The sequence below is a fragment of the Gymnodraco acuticeps genome, unplaced genomic scaffold, assembly GCF_902827175.1.
Source record: "Gymnodraco acuticeps unplaced genomic scaffold, fGymAcu1.1, whole genome shotgun sequence".
In the NCBI taxonomy this organism is placed as follows: Eukaryota; Metazoa; Chordata; class Actinopteri; order Perciformes; family Bathydraconidae; genus Gymnodraco; species Gymnodraco acuticeps.
This window is the reverse complement of record NW_022990919.1, coordinates 460,552-478,778: the sequence shown is the minus strand read 5'-3', so window position 1 is coordinate 478,778 and position 18,227 is coordinate 460,552. Positions and strand designations below refer to the sequence as shown.

Here is an 18,227-nt window from a genome sequence, read left to right as displayed (position 1 = left end):
AGGCAGTTTAGGAGGGGCAGCAAATTGGTGGCAAGGGTGTGCTCCAGTCTGCGGTGATAAACAACCAGCCCTCTCTTATATCTGAGTCTCATGTCCTTGGTGTGGCGAATGTGTTATCTGCTGTGCTCTTTGTGCCGGAGACATTTCCAAAATGTCATGTGTTACATATCCCTGAACTTCCCTCATCATCCTTCTCTCCACCCCTCACTGTAACCCATCTCCTCCCCTGAATTTAGGAGCTCTTTCTGGGGAAATCTTGTTGGAGGATATCCTTTCTTAGTCTTTGCTCTCCTACCTCTAATTTGGAATCTTGTATGTTCTTCTTCTGAGTTTTCCTCGTTGCTCTCTTTTCCATCTTGCTGTGTAGTGAACACACCGCTCCCCTCTGCGATGTGGTGGTGGCTGCTTGGCGTTTCGAGCTGTGTGCTGCTGGTGGTGGTGGTCGTCTTCTTCCTGATCACCGGGAGACGCTACAAGGTGTTCAGCGAGAAGTGCCTGAGGCCCCCAGGACCCCTGGTGACTGACAGCAGGCAGAGAGACGACAGGCTGAAGAGAGGTAGGAAAGATGCTTTTTGACACGAGTGATAAGCAGACAGAACTCCTGTCCAGAAGAACTTTCTGCACTGAAAAACACAGCAACGTTGACTTTTATTAAATGTATTATGTCAACAGATTTCACATAACTGTATCAGTTTAGTTGAAAGCAATAATATTACGTTTGAATAAAAAACATTAGGTTCAACTTAATGTTATTGATTCTAACCTAATCTGTTGACATAATACATCAAATGAAATACACGGTTTCAGTTCTTTCCTTCATCACCCCACGAATGAACCTTCCTGTTGTCCTCGGGTCCAATTCCACCAGTTTCCAGATTGGTACATGTTGGGATAAGGGGTATTTCCATCTAACTTCCACAAAAATAACATGGTTTCAAACTCTATGCAGTCTCACTTTCACTACTTTCATTCAATTAGGGTTGTTTTATTTAAACGTATAGCATCCCCGGTCTTGCCGTGTGAATTATGTAAATGATTCATATATTTATTGATATGTATTCCAGGGGTTGTCGGTAGGGCTGGTGGAAGGAAAATTGTCGGGAGAAGGGAAACGCAGTTGCTTGCAGAGAAGTCAAATTAGATTGAAAATCAACGCAACATTTGAAAGTAGATCTCTACTCGAGGGATGTTGATCAGTCCATCCGTTTAGTCGAGACTGAAATATCTCAACAGCCATGCCATGCATCTCATTTTCATTCAACCTTCATGTGCTGTCAGTGAACAGAGGCAGAGGTGGAAGAATTATTCAGATGCTTGAGTAAATACATTATTCTCAAAATACTTCATTACAATTAAAGTCATGAACTCAAAATCTTACTTAAGTAAAAGTACAAAAGCATTATCAGCTAAATGTACTTAGAGTACAAAAAGTAATAATTGGGCAGAAAAACTGCCTTTATATGTGTATTTAATTATATTTTAAATATGGGACATTTCTAAATAACGCTGTGGCGCCAAGTGGCATTTTACTGTTGAAGAAAAACAAAATTCCGTTTGGCTTTCTTTGTAAAATGTTTAAATAATGTGACACTTTGGTGACTTAAAGAGTTAGTCCACTAGTTGAATTTGGAGATATATTTTTAAAAGTAGCTAAAGCTGTTTAATAAATGTTCTGGAGAAAAATTACAAGATATCGCTTTTAAATGTAGTGAAGTAGAAGTATAAAGTAGCATAACATGGAAATACTCAAGTAAAGTACCTGTAAAAGTACTCTGCCAAGAAGATGCATGTGACTGACTTTTGTAATGATTGTCATTAATGCTACTAGATATTCATGGTCCCCAAAGGATCATTTTCCTCTGGTACTATTAGCAGGTCACTTATTAAATGAAGTAACTTGGCACTCCAGTTTGTCCGTATGTTGTTGACTTTACATATAGCGCCGGCAGGACATGGCTTAAGTTTAGACAGACCCTTTCATCTGCAGCACGGACCAATCACTTCAGTTCAGAAGTAGTTTTCAACCCGCCCTTTAGAGACATGGTTATGTTAACCCTTATGTTCAGGACGTCAAGAAAGGGTTCTTGAGGCCAACCTATCTGCCAGACTGATGTTAAAATGTGCTGCCCTGCAGGGTTTCGTGTGGACCGAGTACCCCCCGCTCTGGATGCGGTGGTGATTGGCAGCGGTGTGGGAGGTTTAACAGCAGCAGCGGTTCTGTCTAAAGCCGGAAAGAGGGTCCTCGTTCTGGAGCAACATGATCAGGCTGGAGGCTGCACACACACCTTTCAGAATAAGGGATTTGAGTTTGATGTGGGTAAGAAGACGAAGAACACCGACACACACATCAGCACACATGAAAATGTCTTTCCTGTAATTGCAATGTAGCTTTGAAAAAAGAATTCAGCTAAATAAAAAGTGATTGATGATAAGGATAAGATGGAGATTGACCAACATACAGGATATGGCAGTCCTTCTCAACCCTGTGCTCCAGTCACTACAACATTTTTGACTGATTACTTTGCTATATTTTAGTTTATTTAGACATTAGCATATTGTATCCGTCTTTGCACCTGCTGTGCTCCATGAAATCCTTTAAGCAAACTTCACTTCCGATTGTCACAAAACAGTCTTGTCCTGTTTTCTGTGTATGTTTTACGTTTTGAATCACTATATAAATGAAGGTGATTTAACCCCGCTGCCACCACCAGGTATCCACTACCTGGGCCAGCTCCATGAGGGCAGCCTGCTGAGGGTGGCTCTGGATCAGATCACAGAGGGACAGTTGCAGTTCACAAAGCTGGAGCAGCACTTTGACACACTGATCCTGGGTCAGAATGACCAGCGCAGGTATGGCAAATGAACACATAATGATTAGGTTGCAGTTAATTTACTCCTGTCTTTCAATGTTTCTTCTTTATGTTGTCATTCTCAGGGAGTACCATATCCATTCAGGGAAGACTGAGATGGCAGAAAGCCTGAAGAAGCAGTTCCCAGGAGAGGAGGAGGCCATTGATGAGTTCATGAGATTGATGAAGGTAAATAGGGTGGGAGGAAGGACGGTAATGATTATCAGAGTATAATTAACAAACAAGGATGTGTACAAGGTACATCTTTGACAAAACAACTTTTTTATGTGACACAAGGCTCAAGCTTGAGTCAGATACTTTTATGATTTGTTATGCTAGGGGAGCGGTGAAAAGTGTTAAAACTGTAGGGTTTTGGTCGGAAGTGTTAGGGGAGCGTTAAAGAACCAGTTGAAACTGGTGAAAAGTGGAAAAAACTGTAGCGTTTTGGTCGGAAGTGTTAGGGGAGCGTTAAAGAACCAGTTGAAACTGGTGAAAAGTGGTAAAAACTCACCCCTTGTATGCACATACAAAATAATAGCCGCTCTGGTACACTGAAATGTGAAATGTTGATTTTAATTAAATGTCAACAGATTTTTCATCACTTTATTAGGTTAGTTGAAAGCAATAATTAAGTTTAAATAACAAATATTAGGTTCAACTTCATATTATTGCTTTCAACTAACCTAATACAGTTATGTGAAATGGGTTGACATAATCCATTTAATTAAAGCCAACGCTTCAGTTGTTTCAGTATACCTATGTACAATCACTGGATAAGAATTTAACTCACGTTCTTTTTTACATTTCCCTTTATACTGTTAATACATGTTTATACTTTATATATTCCTATTTTTCTCCGTGTTTCTTTCTTATTCTGTTGCTGCTATGAAAACTGAAATAAAGGTCCATCTCATCTTATCTTAAAATATTTTCAGAAAACTAGTGGACCTTGTGATCTATACGTGTATTGATGATTATAATTAACCTCGTATGTCTCCCTCCTGCAGCTTGCTTCACGGCGGACCCCACTTATCGCCACCTTGAAGATCATACCTTATTGGCTTGCTAACTTCCTGGTTCGAACCGGCCTGTTGGATCGCATATCTTCCGTGTTCAGCCTGGCAACAACCAGCCATTCAGAAATGATGTCCCGTCTCACACAGAACAAGGACCTGCAGGCACTGTCTGCGTACCTCTTCTATGGTGATGGAAACACTCATATTCATCAAAGATCACACTCTCTACTGCATATCAGGGGGGTCAAACATAAGGCCCGCGGGATGACTTTGCAAAGTGTAGAAATTACAGAGAAGACTGATTTTTCACAACTTGTATGTATTTTGTATGTATACATTTTCAAGGAGGGGGGTAGATTATCCTTCTTCCTGAATAGCTCCCACTTTAGTTTGTATAGTGGTGTGTCATGAATACTACACGGATGTGGAAATTAATGTAAAATCATTTCTAGACCATAAAGTAAAATAACTATATTGTTTAGTTCCATATACCGGTGACTAAATGTTTTTGTAGATACACTGTGATCTGTAAGTATATGTGCATTATAAACTAAGGCATAGAATGGTTTAAATGGCCCTTATTTTCTACATTTGTACTGGTCCCGGCCATAGAGATCAAATGTGGCTGTACGCTGCTCTCCTCTTCATTGGTCTATTTCATATCATTTCAGGTGTCCCTCCTAAAGACTCCAGCTTTCTGATCAATGCTCTCCTTCTTCAACACTACAAGCGTGGCGCGTACTACCCACGTGGGGGCGCCAGTGAGTTTGCCTTCCACATCATCAATGTCATTGAGAAGGCGGGCGGTGCTGTTCTCGTCCGGGCTCCGGTACAACGCGTCCTGCTCAACCGGCAGAACAAGGCCTATGGTGAGAAAAGAGTTGGAGACGAGTTCTGGAATGCAGTTGCTTTTTTTAATGAGAGCTTGCTAAGGTTGATCTGTTCATGGAGTTCATGAGACATTCCTTCACACTCTTATTAGTCTTCTTACAGAGCTACGTCTTTTTGTGCTCCAAGCCATAACAGAGATTCAAAGTCGGTTGCATGACTTCCCGCTTTGTTAACCGCTTTTCAATACACTCTAGAAATTGTATAGGCTTGAACTAAAACAAAAATGAGGCACCAGTTTCCAAGCATTTTTAGGAGTTGGGTGAACATCTGCATTTTTAGGAGTTGGTTAGATTTACCAATATTGTCATTATCTTGGTGTGTTACCAGTTTCCTTTATTTTCTCCTTTTATTTTCTGCTTTTGCTTCCTGTCTTTGTAATTGTTGATTGTGTGATCTCCAGCTTTGTTAAAGGTGGGATATGTAATTTTGGTGAAACCTCTAGTGCGTTAGAATTTGAAAGTACACAACCGGAACAAATCTGCCTCTTCCTTCAGACTTCCAATATTCCAAATGACACAAATTATATTGGAGAAAGTGTTTGGAAATACACTTTAATGTTATTTAGTAAAAACATTTTGTATAAGTTTATTATTTCTTGTGTTTAGTTGTAATATAATATTACAATATTTATACTAAAAACAGACAATCCCAAGTTTAACATAAGTAAACATAAGAAAAAAAGAGGGGGGGGCTTTATGTTGACTCATTCAGATTCAACTAAGCTATTCATAGTTAAACCCTCGGCTCTTGACAATGTGTTACTTGACTGGAGTAATGTCAATCAAATCTATGTTTATGGTAAAAATCTTCTCACAAGTCTTTGGATGTGAAAGATCATGTTTAATATACAGTACCAACCCAAGAGAGGACCAAAACAAATTAGACATTAAAGAGCCCCTCCTCCAGCACACACGAACGCGCACATGACCAATGAGGGCACGAGATACATTTGTGCACAGATGGAAGGCTGACAGGCAGGTAGGCCATCCAGTTACTTTAGCCGGGCCGGCTCATTGGTCGTGCTTTTTACAGAACTACGGCTTCCACAGATGATTTTTTTTTAATGTATTTATTGTCAAAGCATTTAATATAATTGCTATTGGGATGTTAAGAGCATTCCATGGAATATAACAAAAAGTGTTTCTGTAATAAATGACATACCCCACCTTTAATGTTATAAGTACTGTTCCTATATATGTTTAAGTGTTGATCATTTTGTTTGGTACCTTTTTTGCACTAGCCTGCTTTTTAGTTGTGTGTTTTTGTAACCAGCTTTGATTTGATAAAGCTCGATTTTGGTTTTTCATACCCCCCTTTTGAACTGCTTTTAAGGCCTTACTTCCTTACCCTTGTGACAATGGTACTTTAAGGCTGAAACATGCAATGATGTTATTTTCCGTATGATTAACACTTTGTGTGTGTGTGTGTGTGTGTGTGTGTGTGTGTGTGTGTGTGTGTGTGTGTGTGTGTGTGTGTGTGTGTGTGTGTGTGTGTGTGTGTGTGTGTGTCAGGTGTGACGGTGCTCAAAGGACAAGAAGAGATTGAGGTCCATGCCCCTGTTGTCATTTCTAATGCTGGCATTTTCAACACATTCGAGAAGTTTCTACCTCAGCCCATACAGGAGAAACCAGGTAACACAGCTTTATCACTGCAGCCACTAAATGAACTGCACCTTGCACTGCTTTCTTTTTCTACCTGAGATTAAGTGTGTGTGTGTGTGTGTGTGTGTGTGTGTGTGTGTGTGTGTGTGTGTGTGTGTGTGTGTGTGTGTGTGTGTGTGTGTGTGTGTGTGTGTGTGTGTGTGTGTGTGTGTGTGTGTGTAGAGATCCAGTCACTGTTGGGTTTGGTGCGCCACGGCATGGGTTCCTTCTTGGTCTTTGTTGGTCTGGATGGAACCAAAGAGGAGCTGGGCATCGTTTCCACCAACTTCTGGATGTATAAAGACAATGACTTGGACTCACTGTAGGTTTTTATATAAAGAGAAATATCATAATGTGTTGTTCACATTTCTCGTTTTTCACAACCTATGTTGTTTTAACTGTGTGTGTGTGTGTGTGTGTGTGTGTGTGTGTGTGTGTGTGTGTGTGTGTGTGTGTGTGTGTGTGTGTGTGTGTGTGTGTGTCTAACCCTAACTCTGTGTGAAGTATGGAGAAATACTCTTCCCTGAGCAGAGAGCAGGTGTTGGGGAACATTCCCATGATGTTCATCACCTTCCCATCTGCTAAAGATCCTACAGCCAAATTCAGACACCCAGGTAACACACTCACATGTGCACAGATGTATACTTGCTTGGTAGATGGCAAAGCACATAATTCAGCAACTTATTCTGTCTTAAAGAGGCCCTATTCTGCTTGTTGGGGTCTTCCCTTTCCTGTAGTGTGTATAGTTTGTGTGCATGTAAAGTTTTGTAAACGGTCTGCAAAAGCTACAATTCCTGTGTTTCCAGAGGGAGTTTCTCACCCACACACTCTGCCGCCCCCGAATGAAACGCTTCCATTGGACTAGTGACATCACTATGTAACACACATTATATCTGGTGCCTAGCGCTCCAACACATTGTAGGCTACGTGATAGGCTAAGGGGAGGGATATCTCTATGCAGTTGACCAATCACATCAGAGCTGGCCAGCTAACCAATCAGAGCAGACTGGGCTCTGGTTTCAGACAGAGGGTGAAAAGAGGTGCTGCAGCACAGGCAGTATGAGACAAATAAAGAGCTTTCTGAACATTAAAGCACAGAATACAGAATACAAATATGAACCTGAACATGAGCAGAATATTTCCTCTTTTATCATGCCACAGTGAATGCCAAGATGTTGGTTATCTGCAGATCTGCTAACTGCCTACAGTTGGAATACTTACTGTATAATCTACCATTCAAAAATGGCATAGAGTTAAAATGCAGTCCTTTTTTTAACAACAATGAGTTTTTGAACTCATTGTACAAACAAATAATCCTAACAGGCAATTCATTTCCCGCCTGCAACTGTCTATCTTTTTTTAAACATGAACCTATTTAAGGGGACATATGCTATTTCAGGTTTGGACGAGAACCTGTTTACATGCTTTAATTATCGATAAAAAAAACATATTTTCCTTTTTTTTGTAGAAAGTAAGTTTGTCTGAAATCTGTTTAAGCCTCACTCCTCACTCAGCTCTGATAGGCTTGTGAGTAATTCTAACTAGGGATGCACGATAATTATCGGCCCGATATTAGGAATTATGACGTCATCCCGATACCAGTATTAATAGCCCCGATAATATACAATATATTTTTTGGGTAAAAAAAAAAGAAAAAAATACTGCGGTGTGGGTGGATTGGGATGAGGGGCGCTTGTTTTTCACTCGGCTCCTCCCGTTTTGCCAATACTGTGGTATTAGTGCAGGGGTGCCCAACCTTTTTTGAACCGAGAGCTACTTTTAAAGTTGCCAGTCTGCCGAGATCTACCAGTCCAAATAGAGAGGCGTAGCCATTACTGACAGCCTACTACCAGGTAAATACACACTTCTACTTGTATAAAACTGACCTTTGTACGATTAATACTTCATAAAATACTGCAGATCCTTTATCTTACCTCTTTCTAATCTACACACATACAAGTATTTAACTGAAGTTACACAACAGTGTTGTTGATACAGAGTTGGAGTTTATTCACACGTCACTACAGTGGGTAATGTTTTCAAGAAACATTGAACAGTGCTGCCACATATGACACAGGAAAACAAGAAAAAACTCTGAACCCTTTCTTTGCCATTATATAAAAATAGTGTTGCTACAAAAGTATACATTCGGCTTACTAATAAGACAACTCAGATCTGAAGCTACACAGGAATCTGCTGCAACAGTGCAATAAAAAAGACAAAATTAATAGAATCAAACCATTTTTTGGTTGCATTTTAGTAGAATATAAAAATAAATGCCTTTAAAATAGGATGCAAGCAACACTAGTTTCTTAACCTGAATTGATAATAGACTATAATCAATTTAAGTTTGCATTCTTATACCATTTTGTACAATAATTATAATGAATAAGTTCAAACAAACTAAAACTTACAGCTGATTAATAACGGTATCTAACTTGAGTTTTTATCAAAAACCTGTTGAAATGCTACTGTTATTTTTACTGTCCCCCAAAAGCGCGTCGGCAGCCTCCAGGAATGCTTCTTTCACAACTTCGCCGTCTTTGAAAGACTTCATGTGTTTTGCAAGAACGTGACTGACACGATAAGATGCTCTGGTAGCAGCCTTGCTCTTGTTGTTGGGCCTGGTGGAAATGGACTGCTGTGCATTTAGCTGTCCTTTCAGGCCCCTCCCCTGTTGGGAGCGTAGGGCAGAATTAGGAGGGAGTTCCGTCTCGTAGCATTTGTGGACTGTTTTGAAATGCCGCTCCTAAATTACCCTTCTTCGATAAAGCCACGCTCGCATTGCAGATGAGACAGATGGACTTTGAATTGGAATAGATCCAAAAATAATCATCCTCCCACTCGGAGTGAAAATTATATATTTTGGGCTTTTTTGCTTCTGCCATAATTGCGATCTTGTGTGTGTGCGGACTGTCACTCCTGTTGACACGGACAACGTCAGCGAAATAGTGCCCACTGCCCACCAGCCACGCCCTGACACATGGGGTCACGCCGGCCAATCACAAAGCTTTGATGCGTTCAAGTGCATTATTCTGGCACAGGAACATTATGTTACAGGACATTAACAATAAAACAGAATGTTGTTGTTCTATTTTTAGACACATCTCGCGATCGACTGGTTGGGCACCCCTGTATTAGTGGTTTAGGAAGAGGGGAGTTTTTCACAAATCCAGCGCTCCCTAACTCATGCCTGGCTGTGACGCAACTCAAGGCATATGCTCGAACCGGAGCTGCCTGGACGCTGCAATCATGTTGCGCACACTTTTCGTACAATGTCCCACTGTCTGGCTTCCTGCATAAAGTCAAGTGCTCGGCGCAGTTGTGGCGAAATGTCGCTCCTCTGTTTTCATTTAAACAGCTCCGTATATCAGTTAGCGCAGCTAGCTAGCACCAGATGCTAACAACAACAATGCACGTCAGGTCTCTCTCTCGCTCGCTCGGGCCACACATACACACACCCTTCCGGTCCTCCAGATGGCCAGTCGGTGCCTGCCGGTGAGCGTGGAAGTGTGGTCTGCCCATGGATGTATAATAAGAACTGGATACAGCGTGGGAGGCGGGGCCTAGTTCATTCCTATGAGAGCTGCTCATTAGCGCATGATGATAAAATGGCCCAACTTTTGAGAGAGTGAAACGTCACAGATTACCCAGCATGCCTGAGAAGTACCTGTATGTGCACCAAGCCCCCAGGAAGTGCGCCGGACTCAGATGAAAATATTCGTGCTGGCCAAACGGCGGTACTACACTTTCGTTTGGTTGCCAGGCCCGGAAACACTTTTTCCCATTGACTTACATGGGGAAAGAGTGGTCTGTAACTCGTTGGATTTTTTTTTTTAAACTAAATAAACTACCCAGTATGAACACTTGTATAGCTCTTATTAAAAACATTCGTTCCTCAAGTTGTAAAAATGTGCTAATAACGTTATTCTGAGAGTTATTTCCCTCTGCATTATGAACGCGCATCTAACCCACGGGACCGTGCCGCCCGGCACGTTCATGTTACGTGTCCCGACCAATCAGAGCACACTGTGCTCACAGGGAGGGTGGGGCTGGAGCTATTGGAGCTACAACGAGCCGTTAAAGGCAGAGAGTGAAATTCAGTGAATACACGTAGTTTACAGAGATGCTGTATGAGAAACCAATGTGAGTTGCGTTTATCTTTACCCATGGATGCACAATAAGAACGGATCCATATCGTTATCATGGATTTGATATGAACGAGGCGGCAGTTAGCAGCTAGCGGCTAGCTAGTAATGATGCTAATGTACACATCAATCGTTATGTACTTATATTACGCTGTAACAGGATCTAGTGATATCCAACAGAGCTTCATTTAGCATGAAATAATTATTGCACTGTATATATATATATATATATTTATATACAGTGCAATAAGCTTCTTAGTGCAATACGAAGCTACAGGGACGTTAATAATGTCGGTAATATTAACTTTATTTAATACAACATTTACGGTACAAGATTTAATCATACAGCCCATGTAGTATGATAATGAATTACAGCAAACATGTGCAATATATCCATTATTACAGCTCCGTGGGATGGCAGTAAGACGATATGGATCCGTTCTTATTGTGCATCCATGGGTAAAGATAAACGCAACTCACATTGGTTTCTCATACAGCATCTCTGTAAACTACGTGTATTCACTGAATTTCACTCTCTGCCTTTAACGGCTCGTTGTAGCTCCAGCCCCACCCTCCCTGTGAGCACAGTGTGCTCTGATTGGTCGGGACACGTAACATGAACGTGCCGGGCGGCGCGGTCCCGTGGGTTAGATGCGCGTTCATAATGCAGAGGGAAATAACTCTCACAATAACGTTATTAGCAAATTTTTACAACTTGAGGAACGAATGTTTTTAATAAGGGCTATACAAGTGTTCATACTGGGTAGTTTATTTAGTTTAAAAAAAAAAATCCAACGAGTTACAGACCACTCTTTCCCCATGTAAGTCAATGGGAAAAAGTGTTTCCGGGCCTGGCAACCAAACGGAAGTGTAGTACCGCCGTTTGGCCAGCACGAATATTTTCATCTGAGTCCGGCGCACTTCCTGGGGGCTTGGGTCTGCCACAAGCACGCGACAGGAGCATCAGCTTGTAGATGGTATTTTAAACTCGATGCGCTCTGAAACTACGGGGCAGCCAAGGAAAAAAAATACACATGCGTTAATCGCGTTAAAATAATTAGTGGCGTAAAGATTTTTTTATTATCGGTTATCGGTATCGGTCTTGAGAAGTAGGAAGTTATCGGTTTCAAAAAACAATATCGTGCATCCCTAATTCTAACCCATTTGAAATACCAAAACACCACAGAGCAGTTTATCCTCCTGGATGGTTGTACTATACACCCAAATAGGCAGCAATCATTTCTCCTCTTAATGTTATGCACTGTTAACTAAAACATTGGTATCACTCTCTTTTTATCCCCCTTCTTTATCTCTGGAGGTAAGTCCTGTATGACGTTGCTAACCATGGCTCGCTATGAGTGGTTCGAGGAATGGGAGGGGACAAAGCTTGGCAAGCGGGGACAGGACTACCTGGATATGAAGAACAGCATGTCCCAAGAGATGCTAGAGTGGGCACTAAAAATCTTCCCTCAGCTGCGAGACAAGGTAACATTTTACAAAGACAAGGTCCACACACTAGTTCTTCTATTGGGGTTTAGACTATATCCTGCAACCGTTCTCAGCAATTTAACTTAGGTGTCACTCAAAGGTGGGAAGTACCTACGTACATTTACTCAAGTACTGTACTAAAGTACAATTTTGAGATACTTGTACTTTACTTGAGTATTTCCATGTTATGCTACTTATATTCCACTACAATTCAGAGGCAAATTATGTTATCTTACTCCGCTACATTTATTTATACCTTTAGTTACTTCACAGATGTGGATGAATGATGTGAAATATAATCAAGTGTTAAATCAGGCTTTAGTTCCACCTGGAGTAAATCCACCAGCTACCCTGCAGTATACAAAGTCATTCAAACTAGCTGCTCCTTTACCAGCTTTGAGAACACTTTCATGATCAATCATTATAAAACATATCATATATATTATTCTGAAATGGACCAATCTGCACAATGAATACTTTTGGTACTTTAAGTATATTTGGATGCTGATACTGTACGTTTGTGCTTTAGTAGAGTTACATTTTCAATGCAGGGCTTTTACTTGTAACAGAGTATTCCCACACTCTGGTACTTCTACCTTGACTCAAGTAAAATATCTGAGTACTTCTCTCAGCTCTGGTGTCACTATTATATTTGAAGGCAGTGGGTTACACTCATATTTAAGTGTTTTATCATATACAGTATCGAACACAAATACCTTTTTCTTTACTGATTCCAAAACAAAAGCCAATATTACCTGAATTCTACAAATTGCATGTGTGTTTATGCTCAGGTGGTGATGGTGGATGCTGCCACCCCTCTAACTAATGTACACTATCTGGGCGCTCCAAGAGGTGAGATGTACGGTGCTGAACACAACTTGGAGCGCTTCAGCCCAGACACGGTTGCGAGAACACGCCCGCAGACACCGATCAATGGACTTTACCTGACAGGTGACCAAGCTGCCAGAATATGGTCTGGATTCTGAAGAGACTGAACCCCCTGCTTAATGTTTCCGTGTGTTTGTTGGTGCAGGTCAGGACGTATTCTGTAACGGCATGGCTGGGGCTCTGCATGGAGGACTGCTCTGTGCCTCGGCCGTCCTCAACCAGATCCTCTACATTGACCTTCTAGCCCTGAAGAACCGCATCAAAAACAAACAGAAGAATCAGAAGAAGAACTGGTAGTGACAGGTTGTCAAATAGCGTACTCTACGCTTTTACACATACTTTAGGCTACTTACAAACACCTTAGCATTACCAATGGACTCTTTTCCACAGTTTCTGTTGTGAAACTTAAGGATCGCTTGTGTAATTTTCCGTATTACGCTGCATCCTCATGTCTGTACCATTCTTTTATTAGCAAATACCAGCAACCCAACAATAATTTGTGCTATTCAGGATTATAGGAATCAAACATTCAGTAATAAAAGGTAGCAGGCAGAACGTTGCCTGGATATATTACAATTCAAAGGACTGACATATGACATCATCAACGTGCTCCCAACTGGCTCAAGTAATTCTAGAAACCACCAAAAAATATAAATTCCCCATACCAGGAATGTTCTCTAAGTGATGCATCCTTGGAACAGAAAAACAAAGGAAGTAGTTTCAGTACATTTCATAATCTACATTCATTTTGTTAAACTGTCAGCCATGATAACATCTGTTCGGATTCTTTTAGATGATAGGAAAGGAGCTTCAATGCCTCCTTTATTATAACCTCCTTTAGCTTAAGAAACACTAGACCAGCCTTTACGAAAGGAAAGGAGAACATGCTGTCCCACAATACCTTGCAGTCACAACATTTAACGTGACACAACATTCAGCCATTCACGAAAACAACCACTCATCTGAGTCAAAGTCAACTTTATAGTAAATCTTCTGTGTGGGTGGTACAGACTAGGAGAGCGAAATGCTGTTTCTTACAATCCAGAGGAATACAACATTTAAATATATACATATATATATATAGAAACATACATGAACACTTGTACACCCACTTATATATATATATATACTATATATACACATACATAATCAAACATCGACACATATATACTGGACATTTACACACATTAAGATGTATAAATAAAAGGCACAACAATCAATATTTAAAAAAATAACAGTCACTTATAAACAGATGAAGATAAATATGTTACAGTAAAAATATGTACAGTAGTGCAAATCATTGTCAATAGCAGCGTAGTAATAAAGTGTCTGGTGCTAGGTGTGTGTTTGTGTGTGTGTCATGGCCAATATCTGCGTATTGTGTAAGTTACGGTGCTTATTAAGCATTTTACAACTTATGCCATAACTTGCCAAAGTGCTTATATGTTTTGAACACTATATCAAATCAAAAGGTGGAATATGAACATTACGTTTATTCATATAAAATGATCAAATAATGCCAGCAGTAGTGTTTGATGAGTTGTATGGTGTTTCTTTAACTCTTTTTATGTTTGAATGGGGAAGTACACAGTGATAGATGCGTAGGCCTTACAAGTTATGCATATATTTCATAAAAATTTAATTATTTAGAATATTTTCATCTTTCTTTTTTTTCAATTCTAACCTTGGTGATGAAGAATATATTTTTCGCTGTTGTTCATGTTCATCAAGCCCGCAAAAAACCACACCATAAGAGCACACGAGGTAAAGTACCAAATCTAGGTGCTTATGGTATAGTCCGTAAAATTGTAGTTTTCTCACAGCAGATGCACATCATTAACTGGAGCATCACCATAGTGGTGAGAAAATGATAGGACCTGATTTATGACAATACGACTGCAACCAAGGTATTATCACAACATTGCGTTCCTTTTACCACATTTGCTGGTACTTACTTTGCAGGATAAAGTTAGATGAAATGCATGGTATTTTTATCTTTCCAGTGACTGAAGAAAAGGATGAAGAGAGAGGAGACAGAGGCGAGAGAGGAACTCAATGAAGACAGAAGACATGTAGGAAGTAAAGAAAGTGCAACTGACTGAATTGAATGAAAACAGGAAGGATGAAAAGAAAGAAACTGATTTGGCCCCGAGTCAGAGGGAACGTGGTATGGTCTATAGCGTATAGTTTAATATTCATAATGTAAAATCAAAAGGTTGGAACCAGATATCATTTAGTTGACAGATATTTTAATACAGGGACTAACTCTACACATCCGTGTCCATCTGCTCCCGGCGCCGGACAAACTGGCAGCCTGCTCGCTCAGACATCTCTCTGTGTTTGTATGTACACTGAACAAAAATATAAACGCAACACTTTTGTTTTTGCTCCCATTTTTCATGAGATGAACTCAAAGATCTAAAACATTTTCTATATACACACAAAATAACTATTTCTCTCAAATATTGTTCACAAATCTGAAAAAATCTGTGATAGTGAGCACTTCTCCTTTGCCGAGATAATCCATCCCACCTCACAGGTGTGGCATATCAAGATGCTGATTAGACAGCATGATTATTGCACAGGTGTGCCTTAGGCTGGCCACAATAAAAGGCCACTCTGAAACATGCAGTTTTGCTTTATTGGGGGGGTCCGAAAACCAGTCAGTATCTGGTGTGAGGGGTAGGATTAGGGTTAGGGGTGGGGTTAGTTGTGAATCGAGTGGCCTGTGTTCGTCATCCATAACATACGCCTGCCCATACCATAACCCCACCACCACCATGGGCCACTCGATTCACAACATTACCCTACCCCTACCCCTCACACCAGATACTGACTGGATTTCGGACCCCCCCAATAAAGCAAAACTGCACGTTTCAGAGTGGCCTTTTATTGTGGCCAGCCTAAGGCACACCTGTGCAATAATCATGCTGTCTAATCAGCATCTTGATATGCCACACCTGTCAGGTGGGATGGATTATCTCGGCAAAGGAGAAGTGCTCACTATCACAGATTTTTTCAGATTTGAGAGAAATGGTTATTTTGTGTATATAGAAAATGTTTTAGATCTTTGAGTTCATCTCATGAAAAATGGGAGCAAAAACAAAAGTGTTGCGTTTATATTTGTGTTCAGTGTATCTCTGTATATGTATTCAGACCAATGTGTACAGGTCCTGTCCTGGGCATGTGTGTGTATTGTAGGCTACTGTGTGTTTCAACTGAGTGAACGCCTGGATTTCACCTTGGGCATAAAATAAAGCTTCATCTTCTTCTAATTCACTACCTCTTTTCGCTTTTAAATACTCTTGTAATAATCTTTGATAATAAACCTACAGAATTTATTACATTCTCATTAGCCTCAGCTTTATTTTGGCAGTTCCATTATTGCTAATGAATGTTAGCATGACCTTAACAAAACTGATGAACATTTTAAGATGCAGATAATATTTACCAACAATCATTATATAGAATTGTCTTTAGAATAGTGTCAGATCCTTGTGTCAGACTCAACCCGGTATCACGGCAAGACGTGAACATGTGATGATTTACCATGCTGGGAGACGTGAAGATGTCACGGTTTCGTCCCCTTCAAACGTGACAGCTACACGGTATTGTTAACCCATGTTAACCAGTGGAGAAATAACCGGAAATACCAAGCAAATGCTACCCCGACGTAATGATTTATTTTTTAATAGTCACACTCGATTACAGCGATGTTCTTGTTGCCCCAGCTGGTCGACACCTCTTTTAGCAGAAACAAAGGCTACATTAATGTATTAAATCGATGTTAATCCATGCGTGTGGATGTGGAATTAACGGACGTGACGTTGTGCGATTGAGTTGCCAAGCAACAGCTTCGGTTCATGTTAATTTACAAACTATTCAACTACAACCGTAGTTATATTTAAAAACATGTTAGAAGGCCTCACGAAATACTTTAATGCACATTAAAATGTAAATGTGAAGGAATGTGTGTATAACAAAATACATCGGTCATTAAATGAAACCGGAAACAAAACTCATCTCTTTCGACTCCACTTCGAGCGATAGAACTATTAACAAAGCACTTATATACTAATAAAGGCCTGGCTTATCTAAAGCCAGTTGAGTAGCACTTGAAATGTTTTGGCTCTATGAAACCTGATGTACTTATATGATTCTGTTTTCTTCAAGGTTGTGTCTTCCTGGTCGAATGTATTTATTGTAAGTCGCTTTGGATAAAAGCGTCAGCTAAATGCAATGTAATGTAATGAAACAGACGTAGGCAAGATCCTCAGCTCGATGATTGGATGGTTATCCGCAATGCATGCTGGGATTTGGTGTTTATGTGATGTGAAATCTGAAAACGTTTTTTAAAAATACAATAATACTTTATTCCGAGTGTGCTTGCTTTACTCTTTGAAAGTCATCACATAACGGCATTGTAATACACGGTTCGGCTAAATTAAATATGACATATCTGCCGTAGTTCTCTATTTATAGAGCCCTGCTGAGAAGACTTCTGGACAAACAGGAGAACTGCCGCCAAAACTGAAGATGTGACGTGGATCATAAATATATAAGCAATTATACAACATCTTACATTTCTTTTCACACAATGCGTCTCCTTGCAGTATCAACACTAATTCGGCTGACTTTTATATTTGATCCAATTGGTAGATAGGCTGTATTTAAACCATAACTGTGCAGATGCCGAAACCCGCAAAATAAAGCAAAAATCGAGAAAACTTGAAAGGATATGGCGTTCCACTAAACTTGAAGAATCTCGTTTAATTTGGCATATTACTCTCAATGAATATAAGAAAGCACTGCGTAAAGCGAGAGCAGCCTACTACTCTTCATTAATAGATGAGAATAAGAATAATGCAAGATTTCTTTTCAGCACTGTAGCCAGGCTGACAGAAAGCCACAGCTCGATTGAGCCTTCTATTCCCATAGCACTCAGTAGTAATGATTGTATGTGCTTTTTTAACGATACAATTGTTACTCTTAGAAACAAAATTAATGACCTCTTGCCTTTGACCAGTATAGTGTTATCAACAGCTCCCGGAAACGTAAGTTCTAATATTACACTAGATAGTAAACTAGAATGCTTTTCAGCCATAAACCTTGAATAATTAAATTAAATGATTCTCTCTTCTAAACCATCAACGTGTATGTTAGACCCAATTCCAACTAAGCTGTTGAAGGAAGTTTTTCCATTAATTAGCACTTCTTTATTAAATATTATGAATATGTCTTTATTATCAGGCTATGTTCTACAATCATTCAAAGTAGCAGTGATAAAACCGCTTCTTAAAAAGCACA

General features: G+C 40.1%; 1 protein-coding gene across 2 annotated transcripts; it reads left to right on the top strand.

Annotated features, from left to right (window-relative positions):
• The first annotated feature begins 259 nt into the window (after nucleotides 1-259).
• Nucleotides 260-15,279, top strand: LOC117558028 (all-trans-retinol 13,14-reductase-like). Of its 2 annotated transcripts, none has more exons than XM_034233987.1 (13): nucleotides 260-556; nucleotides 2,135-2,317; nucleotides 2,712-2,850; nucleotides 2,936-3,038; nucleotides 3,857-4,052; nucleotides 4,537-4,734; nucleotides 6,268-6,387; nucleotides 6,580-6,718; nucleotides 6,901-7,010; nucleotides 11,863-12,029; nucleotides 12,824-12,983; nucleotides 13,066-13,213; nucleotides 14,924-15,279. In XM_034233987.1, the coding sequence occupies exons 1-13, from the start codon at nucleotides 391-393 to the stop codon at nucleotides 14,928-14,930; spliced, it is 1,836 nt and encodes a 611-aa protein (XP_034089878.1). In that variant the 5' UTR covers nucleotides 260-390; the 3' UTR covers nucleotides 14,931-15,279. The 2 variants fall into 2 exon arrangements, with proteins under 2 accessions (XP_034089878.1, XP_034089879.1); XM_034233988.1 differs by having other exon boundaries at nucleotides 391-556; nucleotides 13,066-13,223.
• Nucleotides 15,280-18,227: the final 2,948 nt, after the last annotated feature.